General features: G+C 43.2%; 1 protein-coding gene across 2 annotated transcripts in view; it reads left to right on the top strand.

Annotated features, from left to right (window-relative positions):
• KCNIP4 (potassium voltage-gated channel interacting protein 4) overlaps window positions 1–26,891 on the top strand; it is a 268,060-nt gene that overhangs the window by 49,006 nt on the left and 192,163 nt on the right. The window contains exon 1 of one of the 2 annotated variants that reach the window (XM_053403586.1): window positions 16,890–17,181. The exons of the other annotated variant lie outside the window; for it this stretch is intronic. Within the exon in view, the coding sequence (XP_053259561.1) occupies window positions 17,124–17,181 (58 nt within the window). The 5' untranslated portion in view covers window positions 16,890–17,123. Of the gene's footprint in view, window positions 1–16,889; window positions 17,182–26,891 lie in introns of those variants that run through there. 2 annotated transcript variants of the gene reach the window in all.

The raw sequence follows: 26,891 nt of genomic DNA, 5'->3' as shown, positions 1-26,891 counted from the left end.
CTAAAAAAAGCACTGTATAATAAATAGGATTCATTCCCCAGAATTGGGCTGAATTTTGCCCTCGCTTAGAAAAGTTCTGGCATAGTACTCGTATCAAACACCATTATGCTTGTGTGAGAGACAGTAAGAAAGAAAGAGAGAGAGAGAGAGAGAGAGAGAGAGAGAGAGAGAGAGAGAGAGAGAGAGAGGTGTATAGAAAACGGAGTCAGTGTTCATCTGTTTTGAAATAAGAATCTGGCCTAGAAAGGTTTGGAAGACAAATCCTTATCAGCCTGAATGGCCCCCTGCCCCCCTTTACAGTAGCAGCAGTTTAAATCACACAATTCAATTAACAGAAATGTTGTCATTAAAATGCAGCACAAGCTCCTCAGTTCTTACTTTGCATTAAAGAGTTTCATGAGGTGCCTCTGTCAAATGGTGCTGTTGGAAACAGAAGTTGTGGTGCTTAATTGGTATTTACACGCTTGCTTACTTTGTTTTGGAATAAATCTGCCTATTACTGAGGGCCAGCAAGGTCTCTCCCTAAACGAGAATGCAAAAAACAAACCAACCAACAGTAAATGAAGCTTTTATAAGTTACGGCATTTATGTCCTCCTTGCATCCTGCTCATTAACCAGACAAAAATTTTAGAATATCATACTGGATTGATGGATGAGCTTGATTCAAAATTAAGTGATCGCCATCATATCAAATAATGAAATCTACTATCTTTTATTAATTGTTGGATTCTGGCTCATTTTATCATGTGTTGAAACAAGGTGTTGTTGTTGTTTAGTCGTTTAGTCGTGTCCGCCTCTTCGTGACCCCCTGGACCAGAGCACGCCAGGCACTTCTGTCTTCCACTGCCTCCCGCAGTTTGGTCAAACTCATGCTGGTAGCTTTGAGAACACTGTCCAACCATCTCGTCCTCTGTCGTCCCCTTCTCCTTGTGCCCTCCATCTTTGCCAACATCAGGGTCTTTTCCAGGGAGTCTTCTCTTCTCATGAGGTGGCCGAAGTATTGGAGCCTCAGCTTCAGGATCTGTCCTTCCAGTGAGCACTCAGGGCTGATTTCCTTCAGAATGGATAGGTTTGATCTTCTTGCAGTCCATGGGACTCTCAAGAGTCTCCTCCAGCACCATAATTCAAAAGCATCAATTCTTCGGCGATCAGCCTTCTTTATGGTCCAGCTCTCACTTCCTTGAAACAAGGTAGCTGGAGTCAAACCTTGAAATTAATGGAAAATTATAAAACCCACTAATATTTGCTTTCAAGTTTCTTGCCTAAGCAGAACCCTTTCAGCACTGACCAAACATCTCCATATGTCTGTCATGGAACCCCTGAAATAATTCTGGGGCACACTTTTAAAATTTAGTCTACCATGACTTCATTTCTATGTAATATCTTGTTTTAAAGATCATAAGTAGGCCACATGTTTACATGTTTCTTCCCCTACTTCTGACTCAGATGCCTGCCCTCCTTCTCCAGCCTCAGCCATGGTTTACATTAAGCAGGTGTTCCGTCATAACTAGGATTTGAAACCATGTATCTACATTTGCAAGTAAGAATTTCATTTTTGTTGGGCTGAACAAGAATTCAAATGGGAAGGCAGAGGACAAAGAGATATATTCTTACCTGCTTGTGTTATAAGAATTTTAAGGTCTTAGATATATAATAAATGTTCATAAATGTACCAAGCAAACACGCACATAAATATATAAACCACATGTCTGAAGCAGCACCGGAAGACAGTCCTGAAACCATTTTGACTCCCAAGCTGACCAAATGTTTCTCTGCAAGGAGGGAGGAGGTGGAAAAACGTTCCTTGTTACAGGAATATAGTAATCAGCATTTCAAAGGAATGGCCAAACTACCAGGAAAGGCAATCAGATAAAGCATTATCAGATAACCTGGCAGACAGGAAAAACAACAACATTCAAATTTCTGTTGTAGACCACCTTTTCTGTGATGTAGGTATGATATTTGTGGGGGTTGGTCTTGGGTTACACCCCTTCTGTGAAGTATGTATGATGTATGGAGGGGTGGTCTTGAGCTCCAGGGCAGGAAATTTAAAATGTCTATATAAGGTCAGGCACACCTTTGTTCTGGGTCCTCCTCCGTCCTCCTGCGTGTGAGGGGAGCACCCTGTTGCAACAGCTTTAATAAAGATCAGGCTTATTAGCTGCTTTGCTTCTCAATATTCTCTGGTTGGCCTCTGTTATTTTCTCCTACCAATAGGGAACCTATGTAAGGACTCTATATGGGCTTTTGGATACCCCATAAGGGAAGAAGGGCAGATTTTGTTTACAACGCTTGCCCATGGTCAAACAAGGTAAAGCACAGAGCTGGAGGCTGTGATGGTTTTGTCCAAATAACAAGTTATTGCATTTCCGATAGTCCCACAATTCGTAAGGTGCACAGTAGAAAATGATGCCATTTGGGGGTTTCTTGACATAAAAATATCAAATCTGACAGGATTTGATGGTGCCTTTCCCAAACCAGACTTCCTCACTCTGAAACTCTCTGAATTAAAAACATATATCATAACACTTTGGTGTGTGTTTTTTTTGGGGGGGGGTATTAAATTTAGCTTAAATTAGAGTCTAGCTTTCCAGCACACCAATCTAAGGCATGGTGGGGAATAGGATACTGGGTCTCTTAGTACATCCAGGAAAGCGTATTTGCTTGCAGAATCCATGTTTAATTTTGCTTTTCTTATGGGGTATTCTACAGCATCGTGTACTGATCTGAGTGTCTGACTGGGTCTGGGGATGTAGCCTTATTGGAGTTCACCGATTGGGCCTGCATGGCTCTGGGACAGGAGGAAGGAAGTCAAATGACACCGAGGTTGGTTCAAAGAAAGAGTTTATTCTGCTCTCTGGGTAGCAGAAGGCACTTGTGTGTTGAGTCCACAGCAAGTCCAAAGAAATCAGAGATTACATGCAGTGTATATATCCTCCAGGCACCCTCTCCCTCCTTCCCCAGGAATCCAACCACGTCAGCCTATGTACGCAGGTTGACATCACATATGTTTTTGCTCTGGTACTCTTAACCATAAAAGGGTATTCCTTCCTGTACTTCTGACCATAAAAGGATCTTCCTCTTCCTACTCTTATCTTGGAGGAAGAGGTCGTCATCTCGGAGAACACGCTCTGGCATTGTTCCCGGACTTAGGTCTGTGCGTCTTTTGTGGTCAGGACATAAGATAAGGCACAGACGTGTCTTCTCTGTTCTACTGGTACAGTCAGGGTCATTCCTTGCCGTGACTGATAAAGGAGAGGGTTTGTTTATACAGCTGTGTCCTTGTTATGCATTTGCTCAACAGCTCAAGTTTTATGCATTTTAGAGTGCGTTCTTGGAGAAACAAGAAAAGGGGGGGGTTGAGTCAGTTTTAAACTGACTGCACAGAAATCCATTCCTTCAGGGAGACATAGGGTCCACTTCCCATTCAGTCATTAAGCTCACTGAGTGACCTTGGGCCAATCACTTGCTCTCAAACCAAGGTGTTTTGCAAGGATGATAAAATGGGTGTAGCAAAAAATAGAGCCATGATCAGGCTGGAAGAAAGGTGGGTAACATATAAATAAAAATAAATTACATAATTCTGCAGCGCTCCGCAAAGTTTATATCTAGCACCTAACACAGAAAACTCAGTTTACCTCTTTTGTTAAATACCGTCAGCAACTGTCGTTTATCATGAACTACATAACATCAAACTACGTATTGTTTTTAAAACATTCTTATGACCTTCTCAAAAATTTCCTATAGAAAACTTCCTTTCTCTGCAGATGAAGCTTAACCAGCACACAGTTTTGTAGTCATTAGCATTCTGCTGATTGAATTTGATTATTTGCCTCAGGACTTTGATGTGAAATGAATGGCTTTTGTGCAAAACGTTTTGCCAAGAGGCCTTTGTGTGCTTATAAATTGAATGTATTGATGCACAACTTGAAGCAAATTGCACTTGAACAGAACAAGCCCCTCCTGCTGTAAATAAATACACAGGAAAATTTATTGTTTAAGCTGAATTTTCAAAGTTCAGGTCTGTTGGTAAATGTCTGGAGGTTTGTTTGTTGGTTTTTTTTTTTTTTTTGCCTGAATTGCTTTATTCATTCATACAAATTCAGTCAGGGGATTTCAAGGTGACCACAGTATGAGTGGTAGAGAAATAACATTTGAGTGTATGAAAGTTAATGTGACAGGAACATATCCCACTGACTGTGATATTTTCCCTGTCACAAATCCCACTCAGAATTCATCAGGGTAAAATTTCTAAAATGCTCCTAGCTACACAGCACAGCTTTCTAGCAATGAACTAAGGCACATGTATGAAATGAATCTTTTGCCCTCCATAAATTTCATCAGAGAAGAGCTATAGATTAGTAAGATCTGCATGTATGTCATGGGGTAGAGATTATGGGTCATTGGAGTCTAAGGGAAGTTTTACAGTTTAGACAGCAAACATGTTTTCTACTTGCACAGCATTCTACCAGTGTTTACCGAAGCACACATGTAAAATATGTGTGGCATTCATTCACTTTAAGAAACTTTGGTAAATCTGGGTAGGATCCCAATACTTATATACATATGTGTATGTTTTGTTGTTGTTTAGTCGTGTCCGACTCTTCGTGACCCCATGGACCAGTGCACGCCAGGCACTCCTGTCTTCCACTGCCTCCCGCAGTTTGGTCAAACTCATGCTGGTAGCTTTGAGAACACTGTCCAATTTCTTGAAACTACTTAAAACTACTTAAAGCAAAATATATGTGTATCTCATTCACAATTCATACCAACTGGATTAGCCAATTTGGTGTCCTCCCCTCAGACCTGACTATTAAACCATGCCAGCTCATGGGAAGACATGACATTAGCTACCCCTGCTTCATACATTTAACTGAAGGAAAGTAAGCATGATATCAGTGTGTGCTTCAATATGTGCTCATATCCACAATGTGTTCCATTCACCATGTTTACAATACACACACACACACACACACACACACGCACACATATAGTCCTCACAAAAAAAATCAGCATTTAACTGTTCCTCTTTAGGACCACACATTTATCTTTCTACGCATAATGCATTAAATATTACTAATTATTCCAGGATAATACACTTCCTTTTCAAAGCTTTCCACCCATCATTTCAGAATTTCCAAATTTGTTGATTTTGCTGTATATTTACTCTCCCGAATTGCGTGTGAAGACCCCCAAAACCACCCCCAAAGGAAGACACAATAGACAGATTTTAGTTTAAGGTTTTTGGCATTAAGTTTTGGCCACAACTTTATTGATTACAGCATGTGAGTGGTTGCTTAGGCATTGGTTCCAGACTACCTGAACCTGCATGGTGGCAGGAACAGGACTGACACTGGGCACCACTGTATGTCAGTAAGGGAAAGCATCCTGGGGGAGCGAAAAGCTGGTTTCGATCTCACAGCTCACCCCAGATGCTCCCAGGGGCTCTGGCGTGGCCCTAGTCCCTTGACAGGGTTCGGACAAAAGCAAGGCCAGCCCTGGATTCCTTTAATGGAATTCCCTAGCAGCAGCAATGGATGGGCAGGTACAGCCAACCACGTCCCCTCCCCAAAACATTGAACCAAATGCCTAACCACCAACCTTACAAAGTTGTGACGATTTGCTACACGGTGGCCAAAAACCAAGTGGCACCAGCCAATCAGCCAAATGGCAAAATTCCTACCTGGCCCCTGTCCGAAACAGACGACCCCATAGAAAGGCATAGGTAAAGGTAAAGGGACCCCTGACCATTAGGTCCAGTCATGGCCGACTCTGGGGTTGCGGTGCTCATCTCGCTTTATTGGCCGAGGGAGCCGGCATACAGCTTCCGGGTCATGTGGCCAGCATGACTAAGTCGCTTCTGGCGAACCAGAGCAGCGCACGGAAACGCCGTTTACCTTCCCGCTGGAGCGGTACCTATTTATCTACTTGCACTTTGACGTGCTTTCAAACTGCTAGGTGGGCAGGAGCTGGGACCGAGCAACAGGAGCTCACCGCATCGCAGAGATTCGAACTGCCGACCTTCTGATTGGCAGGCCCTAGGCTCAGTGGTTTAGACCACAGCGCCACCCTCGTCCCTATTTATGCATGGCTAGTGAGCAGCAATTGGCTTACTGGGTCAAATAGTTTTGCAGGTACCGCTCCAGCGGGAAGGTAAATGGAGTTTACGTGCACTGCTCTGGTTTCACCAGAAGCGGCTTAGTCATGCTGGCCACATGACCCGGAAAAACTGTCTACGGACAAACGTCAGCTCCCTTGGCCAGTAAAGCGAGATGAGCGCCGCAACCCCAGAGTCGTTCATGACTGGATTAAACTGTCAGGGGTCCTTTACCTTTTAGCCATTCATGTAGTATGGTAGTTCTGGCAGTTCCAGACAGGCAAACTCAAGGTGGCCTGTGAATGGCTGATAGGCCACTTGCAACTACCTGAACATGTTGTAGCTAACGCTGCTTTGCCGCCACAAATTAATCCTGAAATGTTTGCATGCACCGCACATTTGTATGAGCTGTAAATTGGCTGCGTGTCAAAAGACAGCCTTACCTGAATATTAGTAAATATGAACTTTACAAACCTGCTTGCCCCACCACCATAGCCAATGTTTGTGTCTTTAACAATGGCTTGGTCTGCAAACATTAACAGGGAAGTCTTTATCTCCCTGAGATACAACACAAAAGGCCACATTCATGGAGAGCAAAATTATTTTTAGACAAATAATTTCAGTCAGCCTCAGGCACACTTGGCAGTGTACTATAAATAGAGTCCTTTGCTGACACTGCTGGGATCAGTAGTATCTGATGATGCAATAAAAATAAAACACTGTAGTATTCTTTAACGCATGCCAGATGAGAGTGCAAGGCAGCTTCACAGCATTGTGGAATATTTGTCACAGTTTTGCTTGCCCACTGGCAAGAGAAGAAGTGGCAGTGCTGTCATTTCTTACATGCAAACAAGACTCGAAAATGTGTGACTACTTCAATTTCATCCAAGGGAACTGTTATGAATCAGTGTGCAGGAAGGTAGGGTCTCAGCTGGCATACCAGATGGAACTAGTAGACAGCTGCTCTGGACGCAGAATTAACCTGCACCTCCATGGAGAGCTGTGAGTCCAAAATGACCCACAGGCTGCACACCTGGTTCTTCAGGGGCACAGTTCTTCTTATTTGGCGATCACTCGTAGTTGAGTAAGATTGTCTTCCATAAACACGGTTTTACAATGAGTCTGTAAGTGACTGTGGAGGCCAATTCTGGATCCACATGTCCTTCCACAGAGGGGACATTGGTTTCTGGGCGGGAGTTGATCACAGTGTGGATTTGCAAAGAGTGCCTTCCTCTTAGCACGTTTCTCCCTTGCGTCCTGAGTTCGAGTGTCTTCAAAGCCCATGACACATTTAGTAAAGGCTGTTCTCCAACTGGAGCGCTTGCAGGCCAGTGTTTCCCAATTGTTGGTGTTTATACTACATTTTTTTAAAAATGCCTTCAGACAGTCTTTAAACCTCTTTTGTTGACCACCAGAAATACGCTTTCCATTTTTAAGTTTGGAAAAGAGTAGTTGCTTTGGAAGACAACAATCAGGCATCTGCACAACATGACCAGTCCAACGAAGTTGATGTTGAAGAATCATTGCTTTGACACTGGTGATCTTTGCTTCTTCCAGTACACTGGTATTAGTTGTATAAAAATTTTCAGAGACACCATTGATGGAATTTTTCAAGGAGTTGGAGATGGCATCTATAAGTGGTCCATGTTTCAAAAGCATACAGTAAGATTGGTAGTACAATAGCTTTGTAAACAAGCATTTTGGTTTCCCTGCAAATGTCCTGGTCCTCAAACACTCTGCACTTCAATCAGTTACCCCATTCAGGACCAGAGAGCCACCTACAGTTCAGGGAGCCCAGCAGCCAGAAACAGTTAATTCAGATGTAGCTTGAAAAGTCTGTGCTGCAAGGGGGCAGCATGGGTAGAATTCATGATCTGGATAACTACTCCCATGCCATGCACAAACCAGAGTACTTTCATACCCAGCACTTCCCGGTGCACGCTGCAGTGCTATGAAACAAACTTGGAAACAAACTTCTTGCAGTGAGCAATGACTCCATTGATGCTGCCCACCGTTGTGGGTGTTTTTTCCACAGAAAGTTTTTTCCACAGAAAGTTAATTTCTGTGGCATAGTTCTTGGAGGTCAGAAATACACCCTCACTGTTTTTCCCTTTGCGTGTTCCAGAAACTTTCTTTCACTGTAAAAAACGCTGAACAACATGTGCACCATAACCGCTACTTGCAAAATGTCACATAGGTCAGTGCTTTCATCAAGACAAAGTCCAAAAGACAGACAGTTATTTACATCACGCACCGGCTGATGTTTCAGGTCAGCAGAGATGGCCTCCGCTCTTCTTGCAACTGTGCGTCTAGGCAGCTGCAACTTCTGCATTAATACATTTATGTCCTTTTGATAGGGCAAAGGCAGATGACCAAAAAGGTTCTCACTAGCAGTTAGAAGGTCTTCCTTCACTGCTTGTCCATCCTTGAAGGATCCCCTCCACCCAGAAATTGCATGGGGGATTTTAAACAAGGTCAGCGTAGCACTTGCTCTGAGCTACGGATCTTGTGAAGAGAGGCAGTAACACTTTAAATTTTGTTTTTCACTTGTTGACCTTTTCCCGCACCTCAGAAGCAAGAGGAACGTTTTGTGAGGAAGTGCTAGGCGTTGTGAATTTTCGCATTGCACTTTATGGAGAAGGCAACAGTCACAGAGCAGATGAAGCAAATCACTTTCCTGGTGCTTTTTTTTTTTTTAAAGACAGAACTCACCAGAACTCAGTTCTGGCACCTCTCAGGTGAGTGCCATTGCCATTACAAGAGAACAAGGGAGGTGTTCACAGTGAGTTCTGGCACCTCTTTTTCTAGAAAAAAATAGCACTGTGCTTTCTCTTTCATAGCCTAGAAAGTAGAACTTCTCCCATTCTTTGTTGAAGATGTAGGTTTTTTTGTCTTTCGGCCCCCTCACTCTCTCTAAACCTTCATATAGCATTAAAAAATAGCACTTCAGTTCCACTTCTATTCACAAGTATTGCCAGACTTAGCAACAAATCCATATTAAATGCTTGCAGGTAAAAATCCTAAGCTCAACTTCTATAGCAGGCTTCCTCAACCTCGGCCCTCCAGATGTTTTGAGACTACAATTCCCATCATCCCTGACCACTGGTCCTGCTAGCTAAGGATCATGGGAGTTGTAGGCCAAAAACATCTGGAGGGCTGAGGTTGGGGAAGCTTGTTCCATAGGCACTGAATGAATATATCAGCAGAAGACCAGAAGAATATGTCACCAGAAGACCCAATAGTAACTGGTGACCAGGGCACAAAAGGACACTCCACTAAGCCAAGGAGTGTGTTGGAGAATATTGACCCCTGCGCAGTCAAAGACCCATTCCACCCCAACTCCCATCTCAAGCACTGTGGGCATGAAGCTCTTAAGTGCCATGATGTATTTAAGAGGGTGAGCAGCTATCCTTGGATCTTGAGTTAGCATCTCCCTTTGCACTATGGTGAGGGCACTTGATGAGTCTACAATGGCCCAGACCTGCTTGCCTCAGACTCTCACTTGCCACATGTATGGGCTAATCAGCCATAGGTGGTGCCCAATACAATACCCTCCTCCCAGAGACTGTCCTTGCTTTATCCAGGCTTCTCCCCACCCCTTTAGGCCAGTGAGGTTTATAAGTCATCACCCCCAGCTGGAGGCTTGCAGCCTCTTATCAGATCCACCTTTCCTCCATCACTTTGGCCACTATCTGAGTGGGCTTTCCCACTGTTGAAGATGGTGGACTTAAGAATGTAAGGTTAAAGTTTCTGTAAATGGATCGGTCTAGGAACCCAACAATTCAATACAGTTGTTCACCTGAAACAAAACAGTGTAATCAGCTAGGAAGTGGCTGTCTTAGTATTTAGAAATGTAAATTGATGGATGGGAAAGTAACAAGGAACCTTTAACACAGGGGTATGCAATAGCTTGAGGCAGCAGACAATCTCAATTCTTTAAAGAGCAATCGTTAAAGATTTATGAAATTGATTCATATCACTTTATGACAATACACTAAAATTAAGTGCTGACTAGGGACGACCTTGTGGTACTAACTTAATATTGAACGGATCTCAGGAAGAGTTGTGTTCGCTCAGCAAGTTTTGAATCAGATTAAGTCACTTCAGCTGCCCCAGAGTGCTTTAATGGTCTGTTATCGGGTTGAATGGGCAGAACAGTCTATAGGTGGGTCCACGCAGCAGTTTCCTCCAGCAACCACAGCCACCAAGAAGGATCTGATATTTCCCAGAGAAGGAAATGCATTCACTCACTTGTTCAGCAGTGAACACCCAGAATTTGGAAGAGAAACTGCCTCCAGGAACAGAGTTAGGGAGGCTATGGTTCTCCAGTATGGCCAATGGTCAGAGATGATGGACGTGTAGTCCAATGGCATCTGTTGGGCCACTCCTGCTCTGGAACCTCAGAAGAACATTGTTGGATCAAACTGAATGCACCTGTCACCCAACATCTTGTTTTCAGGGCTCAGTCAGATGTTCTGGGTACCCACAGAGGGGCATGAAGGCCAACCTGCTACTTGCCACAACTGGTTTCCAGGCTCTGTTGAGACTTGCAGAGTGGTACGCTTTTGCCTACACATTTTGATTTCAAACTGGTGATACATTGCCCAGAGGCATTGGGGTAGATAAAGAGCCAGCTTCCTAGCCCAAAACTGTTCTTCACCATCTCCTAAATACTTGTAGTTAACTGTGGTGATGTTACCTTCCACTGACCTTTCATGCTGCTGATCTCTACTTAGAACTTCTGGGTTGCTTTTTCATGCTTTGATCCTGGCTGAACACAGTCTTTGCTTTTCAGATTCCCTTTGTCATTGCGCTTCTGACCTTGCGTCTGTTGTTAACTGGTTGTGAGGAGTTTCCCTCAACATTTGCTGAGGTCCTGACCTGATCAGAGCAGAACAGTCACCAAGATATGCCAGATACGAGGCAGAAGGCATTCTCTGTAGCAGCGCTACTTCTGTGGCATTTGTTGCCAACCAAGCTCCGTCAGAGAGCAATACCGCAGGCTTTACAAAATATTCTGTAGGCTTATCTCGCCCACCTGTCACAGGTTTTATCTTGAAAGAGGGCTTATATTCTGCAACTGGGCATGCCTAGAACTTCAGACTCTTGGGTTGACTGCTTGTTTTATCTGTTGTGGTTTTTAAAAAATCATTTTACCCAGGAATATTTTGTGACTTCTTAAAACACACACTTCCTGTGTTTTATTCAAATGTTTTATGTACAGTGGTACCTCGGGTTAAGAACTTAATTCGTTCCAGAGGTCCGTTCTTAACCTGAAACTGTTCATAACCTGAGGTACCACTTTAGCTAATGCGGCCTCCCACTGCTGCCGCCGCACGATTTCTGTTCTCATCCTGAAGGAAAGTTCTTAACCCGAGGTACTATTTCTGGGTTAGCGGAGTCTGTAACCTGAAGCGTTTGTAACCCGAGGTACCACTTTATTGTTATGTTTAACTTTAGATTCTGCTTTGCGACAAATGCTTTAAAAGGCATTAAACAGATATAAGAACTCTGGCATTAGAAACAGACACCGATGGCTGGAGCCTAGTACCAAAATCCTTGGCTATCTACCTTTGCCCCGTCAAGATAGTTGCATCTTCCAGCTTCACCGCACGAACTCCCTGCTTTTGACAACATCCATAGCATCCAGTCGCAGCCTCTTTTCTGCCACTCTATGCAACCTATGGTGTTGTGTTTTAAGGCAAATGTTTTCTTTTGCTAAAGACTTTGCTGCCACACTGTGGGGGAACAAAAGCTTTACACATGTAAGCACAGTAAGTCTCTTGTCTTTCCTTGGGGGAGATGCTTACAGTTGTAATTTGCAAAGGTTCCATATGAAAACAATATGATACATAAAATTAAATAGGCTGGATTTGCAAGTGAAATGGTAGCACAAGTCTGGGGGAGCAGAATGGGAATTTGGTTGGCTTTGCTTTTTCAATTTATGGTGTCTTAATTTATGTTGTAAACCTCTTAGAGATTTGTTTAAATATAAGATGTATAAAAATTGCCCAAATAATAATAGTTAACTAATTAGTCTTAAAGAGACAGTGTACTATTTGGGGCAGGGATCAGTCTTCTGTTTATGGTACTCTCTAACATACTATTCACACTTACACTGCTATGTAAATAATACTGAACATTTGTAGGATGGGCGTGTGTTTTCTACTTGGATAGGCTGTAGTCCCAAATCCAGTTTGCAGATAAAGAACTGTAAGATGGATGAGTGTGGCCTTGAAGTTGCTCATCAGTCGTCTTTGGCAATCACTTGTAGCCAAGTAATATTGTCTTCCATGAACACGGTTTTAACAGTGAGTCCGTAAGTGACTGTGGAGGCCAATTCTGGATCCACACGTCCTTCCACAGTGGGGACATAGGTTTCCGGGTGGGAGTTGATCACAGTGAGGGTTTGCCAAGTGTGCCTTCCTCTTAGCACATTTCTCCCTTTTGTCTTGAGTTTGAGCGTCTTCAGAGCCCATGACACCTTTGGTAAAGGTTGTTCTCCAATTGGAGTGCTCGAAGGCCATTACTTCCCAACTGTTATAAGAAAAAACTGCTCCTTTTCCCCTTATGGGGTATCCAAGAGCCTGTACAGAGTCCTTAAGTAGGTTCTCTATCGGTAGGAGAAAATAACAGAGGCCAACCAGAGAATATTGAGAAGCAAGGCAGCTAGTAAGCCTGATCTTTATTAACTGTTGCAACAGGGTGCTCACTAACCACACACAGGAGGCAGGAGGGACCCAGAACAATGGTGTGCAAGCCCTTATATAGACTTTTGAAATTGCCCACCCTGTAGCTGAAGACCCTTTCCTTGTTGGGTCGAATTGCAGCTATAAAGATGAATGTATTGCCTAAAATGTTGTTTTTGTTTCAAACTTTGCAAATTTTGGACAAAATGGATTGTTTCAAGAAGTGGCAGAAAGACATTTCCAAATTTGTCTGGCAGGGCAAGAAGCCTAGAATAAAATTTAAGATATTAACTGATGTAAAGGAAAGAGGTGGATTTGCCCTGCCAGACTTTAAACTCTATTATGAATCAGCAGCATTCTGCTGGTTGAAAGACTGGCTGCTTCTTGAGAACACAGACATTTTGGATCTTGAAGGTTTTAACAATGTTTTTGGGTGGCATGCATATTTGTGGTATGACAAGGTGAAAGCACACAAAGCTTTTAAAAATCATATTGTCAGGAGAGCATTGTTTAATGTCTGGACTAGATATAAAGATCTATTGGAAAATAAAACTCCAAGGTGGCTGTCACCAATGGAGGCTAAGGCTCAGAGAAAACTTAATATGGAGGCCAAATGGCCAAAATATTGGGAAATTTTGGAACAAGAAGGGGACAGATTGAAATTGCAGAGTTTTGAGAAACTGAAAGATAAAGTGCGTGATTGGCTTCATTATTACCAGATAAGGGAGGTTTACAATTTGAACAAGAAGGTTGGTTTCCAGGTGGAAAAATCTAAATTGGAAACAGAACTGCTAGAATCCAAAACTAAGACTTTGTCAAAAATGTATAACTTGCTGCTGAAATGGAATACTCAGGATGAGACGGTTAAATCTGTAATGATTAAATGGGCACAAGACGTTGGACATAATATCATGTTTGCTGACTGGGAACAGTTGTGGACCACCGGGATTAAATTCACGGCATGTAATGCCTTAAAAGAGAATATTATGAAAATGATATACAGGTGGTACATGACCCCAGTCAAGCTTGCAAAAATCTATCATTTGCCCGACAACAAACGTTGGAAATGTAAGGAAAATGAAGGTACATTCTTTCACCTTTGGTGGACGTGTCCCAGGATTAAGGCTTTCTGGGAAATGATATATAATGAATTGAAAAAGGTATTTAAATATACTTTCTTGAAGAAACCAGAGGCCTTTCTCTTGGGTATGTCTGGCCAAGTGGTGCCAAAGAAGGATAGAACTTTTTTTATGTACGCTACAACAGCAGCAAGAATACTTATTGCAAAGTATTGGAAGACGCAAGATCTACCCACTCTGGAAGAATGGCAGATGAAACTGATTGACTGTATGGGATTGGCAGAATTGACGAGCAGAATCCGTGACCAGGGAGAAGAGTCGGCTGAAGAAGATTGGAAAAAATTTAAGGACTATTTACAGAAATACTGTAAAATTAAGGAAAGTTAAATGGTGTTGGATTGAAATTGAGTGGTTTCTAGCTGTAATGATATAAAGGAACATAGATGGGGAAAAAAGGGTTTGAAAAATAAGGTAACGTTATAAGCTGTAATGCTTTAAATGAAGGATTTGCTGAACAAATAACCTTAATTGGGATACAAGGAGGAGAAGTATGAGGAGGTCTGAGAAATTTGTTATTTAAAAGTATGATTTATGAACTTTATGTCTTTTTAATGTTTTTGTTTGTTCTGTTTTTGTTTGTTTGTTTAAAAAATTGGAAAATCTAATAAATATTCTTTAAAAAAAAATAGCTGAAGACCACCCCTCAAAACATCATACATACATCACAGAAGGAGGCGGTCTACAACAGAAATCCTCTCTGGCAGGATACTGATAATGGTCACTTGATTGCTTTACCTGGGCAGCCTGGCCATTCCTTTCGAGATGCTAAATACTAAATACTTAGTTCCTGAATCCAGGTCACAGGCTCACCCTATTCAAACACAAATACGCCCTTAAGACAGGGTTCGTGAGCAAAGAGACAATGGGGAGAATATTTGAGCCAAAATGGCTTTAGGATTGTTCTCCTGTACTATTTCAGACACGTGGTTTATATACTTATGTATGTGTTTGCCTTGAACATTTATGAACATATATTTTATATATATATGACCTTAGAATTCCTATAACACCAATTGTTAGTGTTTATACATTTTTTTTAGATTTGCCTTGAGAGAGTCTTTAAACCTCTTTTGTTGAATGCTGGCTCATGAGTATTTAGCACTTGGACAACAAACTGGGCAGGCACACAGGTCAACTGGTCCCAGTCTTCCTCACTACTGTGAGACAGTATTGTATTAGTTTTTTAAATTATGGAAATTATTTCCATTCATGCACTCATAGGCATATGTAAATTTTATGCAAATCTGTGCCATGCTTTTGCTGACAAATTTCCTAATTTTTGGCACGCCCTAAATGGCTACCTTATGCCTCCTGCGTGTTCAAAGCACTTCATACCTTACCACAACTGTATACAGTTACTTGGCAATGTTCTCCTTATTTTATTTATTTTCTGTACCACCCTTCATCTGATGATCACAGGGCGGTTTACAATATATAAACGCAAACATATATACAATAATAACAAACAAAAACAATACCCCCTCCCAGTTTAAAGCACATATTTGAAAATAAGGGACCAGCAGCCTTGAAAATAAGGGATCAGCAGCCAAAATAAGAGATTTTGCTTAGCTTATGCATGTCAGGGCTGCCGTCATCCTGGTGTGAGGAGTTCCATCGGCCCTTCGCCACCCGAGAGAGAGGGACGGAGGAAGAGAGACTCTTGCCCGCGAGCCCTGCATGAGGCGGTTGCAGCGCCACGGTGACCACTGAAGTGCTGCCCTTCTGCATCCCTCCCCATCCCCTCCTCTTCCTCCTCCCTCAGGCCGCCTCCTTAGCCGCCTCCAGCTTCCCCTGGCAGTGCGGCGGAAGTCTCGCAAGAGAGGGGCTGCCTGCCCGCCCGCCACCACCCATCTCCTCACGACGCACCCCCGAGGGAGAAAAGGGAGAGACGGAGACGCGGCAGCTCATGCACGCACGCTCTCTCACGTTGGAGGACCCCAAGCTGCTGCTTCCCTCCCGAGCCAGGCGAGCATGAAAGCCGGGAAATTTAAGGGACATCATCAATCCGTGACAGCAGCGGGACACAGCGCTGGGATAAGGGAGTTTATGTGAGGAGAATCAGAACTTACAGGGTTAAACAGTTCTGTGTGACGTCTCACGTTCTGAGGCGTGGTTATGTTCACATACGGGAATCTTTCTTTGTGGGTGAGTTTCCTTTCGTTTTTGGCTGAGAGACGAAAGAACGCCTGCTCTCTCGCCGGGCTGATTTATGATGTTTTTCTTCTCATTAAAGGCTGTTAGAGATTAGCAAGAAGCCTGCGAACAGTCTGATTTATTATCCACACACAAGGCAACAATTTCTACCGCTGCAGAACTCTGCTAAGAGCTTTAAAGGGAGCTCAAGTTTTTCCTATCGGCACAGGCGTCCATCAGCGCTGGGGAAGTGTGCCGGGCGCCATCTTATCTCAGCAGTTTCCCGCCAAATAAGGGACGGTTGACAGCTATGGTTTAAAGGGCCATAGATTAATTAGCCAGGGGCCTGGGAGAAGAGGAATGTTTTCGCCTGGTGCCTAAAGATATGTAATGAAGGTGCCAGTGTACCTCCTTTGAAAGAGCATTGCACAAACGAGAAGCCATTGCAGAAATGGCTCACTATCTTGTTGCTGCCCTCCAGACCTCTAGCAGAGGAGGCACAGAATTACAAGTAGGCTTATATGTGGTGACTGAATGACTGTGCCTTGCCTAAGAAGGCACCTTACCTGTTGAACTCACAACTGAAGTGAGATTTTACTCCAGAGACTTCCAGGCTCACACACTTATCTGTTATATTGCCTTAGCTCTCAGCTTTCCACTAATATAACCAGCCCACTAGTAAGTGACAAAGTATAAAAAATTGCACTGTAATAAGCCCTGATTCGGAGCTTTCTTAAAGTAGTAGCAGCTGCAAGCTCAATTAACCTACATGGCATAGAGACAATGGGCCTATATGCTGTCTTCCATTCCAGCTCTCCCTTTGCAGCAGGTCTCTGAACTCCCCAAAGCATGTGAATCAAAATTAGGAAGCTGGAGAGCACAGCTCTTAAATATGTATATTGCTAACAGATGTGATGCAGGCAGTTAAGGAGTCTGAAGCCTTGTTACTTGGCTGCAGAATTCTCCTGTGTTTGGTTTGCAAGAGTCTATTGTTTTAACTGTGCTATGTGATAAAGGAAGTTCTAAAGTGAAGGATCAGCAAGTTTGGGGCAGAAGTTTGTGGAGATGGGAGCAATCTTGGTGACCTTTTTCATACTTGCAAAACAGAGGAAGTACAGCAGAGGTAAGAGGCTGGTGCTTCGTTTGCTTTTACACATTTGTAACTGGTGTGGGGTATGTTGTCTGCAAAACCGTTTGTTTTAAAAAATATTTGCTTGTGCCACTTTTCGCTATGTTTAAAACTTCCACAGAATATTGTTCAAGGCTGTGGTGCTGGGAAGGTGTGCTGTTCGGGGTCCCAGTAGTAACTAGACTTGGATGTGGAAATGTAACATTGGAGCAGGGTTTTAAGAATTGGTGATTGTGCTTTAAAAAGAAAAATCGCTGTGTGTGTGTGTTTTTTTATAGGTGAGAACCCTTGATGCTTTTGGTAGGTTTTAATTTCAAACAGCATAGTAGTGGCCCAGAGGTTAAGTACCTTGAGAAAAGGGTTTTTTAAGAGACTATAATTGAATTAATTGTTCAGGTCACATGTGAAAAGAAAACAGTGGTGAATGTTCAACTGTCTGGGAACCCATGAATTAAAAGAGCAAAATAGCATTAGTGATGGTATTTATCATCCTTTGATGATAATTTTATTATAAGAATGAAACATTTGGAAACGGCAGCTGTAAAATGCATTCTGCTAGGCTGCACAGTGTTTTCACTTCAGAGTCATCCATGTTGAAATGAAAGCCAACCTAAACAAGGATTATAGCAATGTGAGCTTATATCTGTACTTCCTTTTCCTCCTATTCTCATGTTTATCTTCACGATGATCTTTCTAGGCTAGAGCATAGTGATAAATATATATTTGAAGACTGTTTTAATGTGTGCTGAATTTTCCTGTAGTTTTGAATTGCCTTTGAGAAGTAACTAGGCTACTAGACTTTTCTTTTCTCAATAAAACAATAATCTTAGATATATAAGGTAGTCAGTTTTCTTTAATCTTATCAAAAGCATCTTGGTAGCTGTGCATGTTTGTTTGTATGCAAAGTGAAAGCAGAGAAAGGCATTTAGTGTTTTGCCTGTGGTCTTTTCACAAGGATATAGCTTTCAAATTAAAAGTTATACACAAGACTTCATTTGTAATACACTGTTCTGCTGTTCCGCTGTGCTCAGTGGAATTTGCCTTTTGGTAAAGGGCCACAGAATAACACCTTAGATAACTACTGGCCTGTTTTATGAAAGTTGCAAGTGGTGTGTTTATAAATTCTGAGGATGCTTGGATTGCTTTAATCAAGCATGCTTTAATTACCTCCAGACTGGACTATTTTAATATACTGTATGCGGGGCTATGTTTGAGGGTAGTCCTGAAGTTTTAGTTGGTCCAAAATGTGGCACTTGACTTGCCAGTGCTCACAGGTCAGAATGACCGCTCCCCGCTTAAAACGGGGGGCGCCCTTTGCGTGGACGCGTGCAGCCCCTAGATCTGGAGCGGCTCCATCAGCATAGGCTTGGCTTTGCCTTCCCTCAGGTGGGATACCTGGAGGTCTCCGCCTACCTCAGTCAGTTGTCCAATCCCACCTGGGGGAAGCGTTGCCAAGGAGACCAGGCCAGGTAGAGGAGGGATTACCTGCCCACACAATAGAGGGAGGATCTTACCTGGGAATCCTCACTTGGCTCCAGAACTTCTCCCACCCTACCCACCCTCAGTTAATGTCTTATTTTGCAGGTTAACTTTTCTTCACAGGTATGCGGGCGCTGCTACGTTAAGGTCGCTGTTAAAGGGCCGAAAAGGAATTTCCCTGCATTGGCAGGTTTCGCCTTTCCCGTAGCAAAACGTCACAACTTTGGCGGTATCAGGCCTTGGGCGGAATCCTTTAGTCCATCTTCCTCTTTGCGGCGGCGATACCAGGGTTCCCCGTTAAAGGGGTTTCTGAAGGGAGGCTTTGACCATACGCTGAAAGGTCGTCATTGCTCTCCCCTGCGGCGGCGTAATGGGGGCGGCTATCTCTGCTTGAACATATGTTCTCCAGAGCCGGCCCATCCCCCCCCCACTGGATAACCCTGATGCTCCCTAGGTCCCCGGCTGGGGACTGGGGAGGGAGAACGCCCAATGCCTGAGCCAAGGTCTACCCACATTTGAAATTTAATAAGGTTGTGGCCAATTTAATCCCATAGCACGTTGTCTTGAGTCATTATTCCACATGACGGGGGGACCGCTCGGGATCTGGGGACTCCACCTGTCCACGCAATGCACAACTCTACTGTTGTATCCATATAGTTCTGCCTGGAAATTAAGATCAGTGTCAGAGGCCTTGCTCTCAGTGTGATCTTGGGAGTTTTGGCAAGTGAAGACGAGAGAGAAGACCTTTGAAGTGGCCCTGCAATTCTGAAATGCTCTTCCATTTGAAATTCATCAGGCTCCGCCTTTGTGTATTTTTGCTAAACACTGAAAATGCTTTCATTTCGATGGGCGTTTAATATGCAGCTGTCAATGTTATTGGAACAAGTATTGGTATATAACAAGCCTTGTTGCTGCCAGCTTTCTGATTTTGCATTGTTTGAAATGTGGGTTGTATTTTGTTCCTGCTTTTAGAAACTGGTGTACTTTTCTTGATTATATAACAGCTTTATGATTGTGTACTCTGCTCTGGGCACTTCCAAATAGAACAACAGAATATAAATAAATCTCACATTGATTCTGGCCTCAGAGCATGCATAATTGCACAAAGAATAACAGACAACTCCTGTAGATCAGGATTGGGGAACTTCAAACCCAGGAGCTGAATACAACACTCCAGGCCTCTCTATCTGGTGTTCAAAACTCTCCTCTTGCCCTAAGGCAGGCTTCCCCAAACTTGGCCCTCCAGATGTTTTGGGACTACAACTCCCACCATCCCTAGCTAACGGGATGAGTGGTCAGGGATGATGGGAATTGTAGTCCCAAAACATCTGGAGGGCCGAGTTTGGGGATGCCTGCCCCAAGGCCGCACACCCCACTGAACCTGATCCAATACCATCTGTGAGTAGTAGTAGTAGTAGTAGTAATAATAATAATAATAATAATAATAATAATAATAATAATAATAATTAATTTATACCCGGCCCATCGGGCTGGGCTTCCCCAGCCACTCTGGGCGGCTTCCAACAAAATATTAAAATACCGCAATACATCAAACATTAAAATCCTCCATAAACAGGGCTGCCTTCAGATGTCTTCTAAAAGTCTGGTAGTTGTTGTTCTCTTTGACATCTGATGGGAGGGCGTTCTACCAAGAAGGCCCTCTGCCTGGTTCCCTGTAACTTGGCTTCTCGCAGTGAGGGAACCGCCAGAAGGCCCTCGGCGCTGGACCTCAGTGTCCGGGTAGAATGATGGGGGTGGAGACGCTCCTTCAGATATTGAAGTACTTTTATCTGTCTGCACAGCGCCCTTGAACTGTGACAATTTCTCCTCCTTGCCTGCACAGATGTGTCTGTGGCTGGATCTAGACACATCAAAGAAGAGTTTGTTGAATGCGTTGTAAACTTAGAGAAATAGGGGTGGCGAAAACAGAACCCCACAGTGCCATCTGGTCTCAGTGTTATAATGCATATATGATGCACAAAAAGCGTTTTTTCTTTGCCATTGTAGCTGAGCCCATAGTTTGTGTAGAAACCCTTGGTTTTGCATGGCCGGAAGGTAGACTCACATCTGTTGCTCCTCAGCCCACCTGCCATGGGCATGTACCCCTCCAGCTTACCCCCAGCTCCAACTCTAGATGCCTTGATGCAGGTCAGGCACTGTGATAACCTGAGTACATCATTGAACACCTAGCAGTTAGGAGACTGTGCTTAACTGGGAATGCTGGCAAATTAAACTGGATCCTGGTCTGTCTCTGCTAACTTTATCCGTCACCTGTAGCTCACAACAGACCCCAGGGTTTTCATGCTTGGATAGTTGTGAAAGGTTGTAGATGGTTTGATTTACTGGATAAAATATCACCTCTCCTCTATGGAGAAAAAGGGAACCTTCTTGCCAATGCAGAGGTCTTGGAAAGAGTGACTTTATTATGAATAGCTGAAATTACATCACTTTCTAAGTCAATCTCACAGGCAGCCAAGTGCCTGCTCACTTTTTTGAAACCTTTATAGAAGCTGCTATTTCTTTGTTTTTAAGGGGTTTTCCTTAAGACTAAGTACGATATAAATTTGTACAAGTAAATAAACAAATAATAAACCGTCGTCCCACAAGCATATCCAGATATACTAAGCATTGCAATCAGTGAATTATTTATGGGCTCTTGTTGTCTTGCTATATTTGTCCTTTTGTGTGGCCTGTATTTATAACTTCAAAATAAAATTCCATGGAAACAAAGAGAAGATTCGACCTTGTGATTAAATTTATGCTCCAACATTTATACATGTCACTGGAAAATATAGGTTAAATAAAGAAAACTGACAGTTCTGCAAACCATCCAGTCGCAGATTTAGGCTTGAGCGTTTCCAAAGAAAACACTGTGTTATCTTGAAAAACCCACAATACTGGCATGGATTTAAAGTAAAATGAATGGGAATCTAAATTAAATGGTAAAAACTATGTATCATCCACTGACAGGTTAAGGGTTTCCAAAAGCAAGATGGAAAACAAATCTATTTATGAGGGGAAAATGAATCCCCAGACAGATAATTCTCCTTGAGATGAAAGGATAAAAGGTTAAGACTATCTTGTGAGCAAAAGAAAGAGAATTGTAGTATCTAGTAACACAGAAAGTATGCTTAAGGAAAAAGTCATTTTGACAGAAAGTATGAGAAGTCGTTTTGAGGTTGTGTTGCCTCATATAGGGATGCGGGTGGCGCTGTGGTCTAAACCACTGAGCCTCTTGGGCTTCTCGATCGGAAGGTCGGCGGTTAGAATCCCCGCGACGGGGTGAGCTCCAGTTGCTCGGTCCCTGCTCCTGCCAACCTAGCAGTTCGAAAGCACACCCCAAAGTGCAAGTAGGTAAATAAGTACCGCTCTGGCAGGAAGGTAAACGGTGTTTCCGTGTGCTGCTCTGGTTTTGGTGTTCCGTTGTGCCAGAAGCAGCTTAGTCATGCTGGCCACATGACCCGGAAAAACTGTCTGCAGACAAATGCAGGCTCCCTCAGCCTGTAAAGCGAGATGAGCGCAGCAACCCCAGAGTCATCTGCGACTGGACTTAACTGTCAGGGGTCCTTTACCTTTAGCCTCATACGCAGCACACCTGCCTTTTCAACACACCTCCTCTACTGATTTACTGTGAATTTTTAACTGGCAGTGGAGCATCATCACTTCATTGCAGAATATGTAAAGCTGAATGTTTAATATTCTTGTTCCAGTTCGCAGTGTGGCAGGGGCGGGGAAGGCTGTAGCACAGTGACATGCTTTGCACATCCTTTGCACTCAGATGGTGCTAGCTTCGGTCCCTGGCATTTCTAGTTAAAAGGATCTGGTCGTAGGTGATAGGGGAAGACCTCTGTTTACACTAGGGAAAGCCTCTGATACACTAGAGTAGAAGGTTTATATTTTTATTGGTTTTCCACATTATTACAAATCAGACCAAATTACTTTAATTTAATTCAGTTTCTTAAAAATAATCAGGTTTCCCGCTCCTCTTGTAAACATATGTCCATCACTTCTCCTGTAGCCATTTCATCTCTCCTTACTTACAGCACCTCTGTTAATTCTCATAAATATAAAATCTATTTTGTGTGTGTAGTCCTTAATAAGCATTGTTCTCAGACCTGGTGTGTCGGGAGAATGAATTGCTATCTTCCTTTGTTCAGTTCTCTGCAGTGTTTACAATTCACATTCCATTCCTTCCATTGTTCCCAGATTGCGTATGGGCTGCAGCTATAAATAACTCACAAAGACACGTCCAATCTCCGCCATTAAAATTCCACGCTGGAGTTCTTTATCGGCACAGTTAAAGACAAAGTCTTTATTCAAATAGAGCATCTTGCCTGATTTATGCAGCAGCCATTCAATCTTCTTACTCAGCATGGGTATAAGATACATTTTCATTCAGGCAAATACTTCCCTTATTTTATATACAGTCATACCTCGGGTTACAGACGCTTCAGGTTGTGTACCGCCGAAACCCGAAAGTACCAGAACAGGTTGCTTCCGGGTTTTGGCGGTCGCGCATGCACAGAAGCACTAAATCGCACTATGCGCAGATGCACTGAATCACAACCCATGTGTGTGCAGACGCGCAGCTGCAGGTTGCGAACGCTGCGGGTTGCGAATGTGCATCCCGCACAGACAACATTCGCAACCTGAGCGTCCACTGTATTTTTATTTAAGATTTTCTTGGTTTACAAAAGTATGTAACATTTTCTACAGGTCAGTTTCATTTGTTGAGACATTAGTGTTACATTAGGAGGAAAAGGGGGAAAGAGATGGAGGGGGAGAAATGGTGTGTGGGGGTGGGGTCAGGTGGCGATGTTTCTATTTTACTTAATATATGTGTGAGATTAATACTTCCCTTATTTAACAAAGCTGTGAAAGAATATTCAGCATGTGAAGGAATTTTTTTTTTATTTAATCATGTTTCCTAATATTTCTTCATTAAATGTGGTAGTCGTTCAATAAATTATTTTATTAAATTTGTATATTGCCCGTCATCTATAGATCTCTGGCTGAGCATCCAAACGTGTCTAGCACATTCCCCAAACATAAAAACACACCCCATAGCCCCTGAGGTTCAAAACAAAACAGGAGCAATATTTGCCTTTTCTGGGGCTACTTCCATTCATCAACTCCTTCCTTGGCCAAGCAAGGAGATATTTCCCAGTACCGCCTCCTTGACGCAGTGCTTGCATAGAGATGATGTTGGTTTGCTGGTTCACTGGTCAGGAAGGAAAATTTTGCCTGTCTTCTGAGTCTCAAATAGTGAATTGCCCCCATCATCTGTCATTCTCTGGGTGGTCCCTTGGTGTCCTTTGACTTCAGACCAGGGGTCTCGACAGCCACCAGATAAACTGGTCACAGAACGGCTGACTATTTTTCTAGTTTTGTCCGGCCCCCAAAGATGGAAGTGCTGGAGTCAATTCTGGGTGTGCATTAAGCTTGTTCTTTTCTATATTTGCCTTTTCAAGCAACTTGTGCCTTTGCCTCAACCCGCTAAGCATTCCAGCTTCCATCAGGAGGGATTCATTTATCACACAATAGGTCTACTTTAACTCCATTTAATAGGGATAGCAGGCTCCACAGGCTCACATCAGAGGCGTGATTTTTCTCCCCTGGGGAGATGTGCCATTAAAGGGCACTGCTGCTTTGATCTGAAACTCTAATACTATATGTGACAATGCTGAAGTTTCCTCTATTCACAGTAAGTTCTAAGTGTTCTGAAGTGTAGTTTGTGGAAATTAAAACTCTAGGTGGTAATGAGGCCTTGCTTTAATTTATAATCTCTGCTGAGCTCCGAAGAAATGAACGTTAATTTTGCAATTCAGTGGCAGTAATCTCATCAGTTATGATGTGGGGGCTAATAGTTCTTTAGATATAATATGCTGTATTCCTCAAAGCTTTTGTCTCCGCATCTGCACTATAACTAAATTTGCATTTTAATTAAAGCAATCAAATAAGGGATATTAAACCTGGCGGCAAGGAACATGGCTTTCACATCCATATTCAGTGAAGCTTTTTAAAAAAAACACAGTAGTTAAGACTTTTTGAATGGCACTGTAGATAAACCTATTTTTCTTTATTATTGTGGAATTTGTGTAAAAGATGTTCCTTTTTAATTAAGACATGTAAAGCTGCAACTTAACAATTATTGTGCTGTTTTATGCATAATAGGTTTTTTCCCACAGAAACCAACCTGGTGTTCAGGAGGAGAGGGCAGTTTTTTTTAACAATGCAAATAAAATAATAAACAGGAAGGTTTGTTAGCCATAGCAATACACACATAAGATCTGATATAAAAACGCACCTATATAGATCAATGTAATTCCAGGGCTTCTGTATTTTAATGTTATTTTAATTGATTTTTCTCCTTGCATCTCATATTGTAAATCTAAAATAACTGTGAATACAGTAATTAATAGAATTCACTCATCTGGATTTCACAGTTGAGCAGCTGGAAAATACATTATCAGTGTTAATAAATGATCTGCAAGTTAGAGTTGTAGCAGTTTGCTTCAGATGCCATTCTCTACTGGGATGAGCGGGACTTGAAATGTTCTTGGTAAAGCCTTTAGGTGGCAGTCGTCACTAGTCCAACCCAAGAGTTAGACCCATTGGAATTAATGGCCATGGCTAACCTAAGTCCATTCATTACAATGGGTCTAATTTGAGTAGGTGGCTACCACTACTATAACTTGCATTAAAGGGATGCGGGTGGCGCTGTGGGTTAAACCACAGAGCCTAGGACTTGCCGATCAGAAGGTCGGTGGTTCGAATCCCCACGATGGGGTGAGCTCCTGTTGCTTGGTAACGGCGTTACCATTCTGTCGGACAGTGATGGCAGTACTTATCACACTCATGACATAATTGGTGTGCATGCTTTCGACATCCGTGTAAGGCTGCAAGATGTTTCTGCAGTCTTGCTAGGAAGTAAGTCCTATTGAACATAGTGGGACTTTGCTCACTCGTGATATATGTAAGCATGTAAACGGCAGTGCTTTCCTCATTTACTCAGCAGTAAGTAGGGAGGACCAGGACACGGGTGGCACTGTGGGTTAAACCACAGAGCCTAGGACTTGCCGATCAGAAGGTCGGTGGTTTGAATCCCCACAATGGGGTGAGCTCCTGTTGCTTGGTCCCAGCTCCTGCCAACCTAGCAGTTCGAAAGCACATCAAAGTGCAAGTAGCTAAATAGGTACTGCTCTGGCGGGAAGGTAAACGGTGTTTCAGTGTGCTGCTCTGGTTCGCCAGAAGTGGCTTAGTCATGCTGGCCACATGACCCAGAAGCTGTACGCCGGCTCCCTTGGCCAATTTAGTGAGATGAGCGTCGCAACTCCAGAGTCGGTCACGACTGGACCTAATGGTCAGGGGTCCCTTTACCTTTACCTTTAAAAACAGAATATTCCCCACTGTATCAGAATCCGTTGATGATTACCACAGCACCCCGATACAGGCCACAGCAGTGGCCTGAGGAGAAATGACCACTGGAAGGTGCACTGAGAGAAGAAATGCCTTGGTGCATCTGCAGCAGCACAACCAGATGCCTTCATCTGCCCCAACTGCAACAGAACATGTCTCTCCAGTGATTGGTCTCTACAGCCACATCAGGTGCTGTAACTCACCAGTGGTTTGGCTTTACTCCCAAAGTAGCACTCCTCCATTATCTCCTGAGACAGACATATGCCAAGAACAAATGCAGCATAAGGAAGATGCAGTTCAAAGGAGAAACTTGGGGGGAAGCACGATGAAACAAATTAACAAAATTTATCATGTTGTATCTTAAAATTAGGGACGCGGGTGGCACTGTGGGTTAAACCACAGAGCCTAGGACTTGCCGATCAGAAGGTCAGCAGTTCAAATCCCTGCAACGGGGTGAGCTCCCGTTGTTCAGTCCCAGCTCCTGCCAACCTAGCAGTTTGAAAGTACATCAAAGTGCAAGTAGATAAATAGGTACCACTCTGGCGGGAAGGTAAATAGCGTTTCCGTGCACTGCTCTGGTTTGCCAGAAGTGGCTTAGTCATGCTGGCCACATGACCCGGAAGCTGTACGCCAGCTCCCTCGGCCAATAAAGTGAGATGAGCGCCGCAACCCCAGAGTCAGTAACGACTGGACCTAATGGTCAGGGGTCCCTTTACCTTTATCTTAAAATTTGTGTTTCAAGTTTTTGTTTTGCTTTTGTTTTGCTAACAACATGTAGTCAGATTTCAACGTGACAAAGAGTAATT

This window comes from Podarcis raffonei, chromosome 9 (assembly GCF_027172205.1).
Source record: "Podarcis raffonei isolate rPodRaf1 chromosome 9, rPodRaf1.pri, whole genome shotgun sequence".
NCBI classification, from domain to species: Eukaryota; Metazoa; Chordata; class Lepidosauria; order Squamata; family Lacertidae; genus Podarcis; species Podarcis raffonei.
This window is presented reverse-complemented; position numbering and strand designations above follow the sequence as displayed.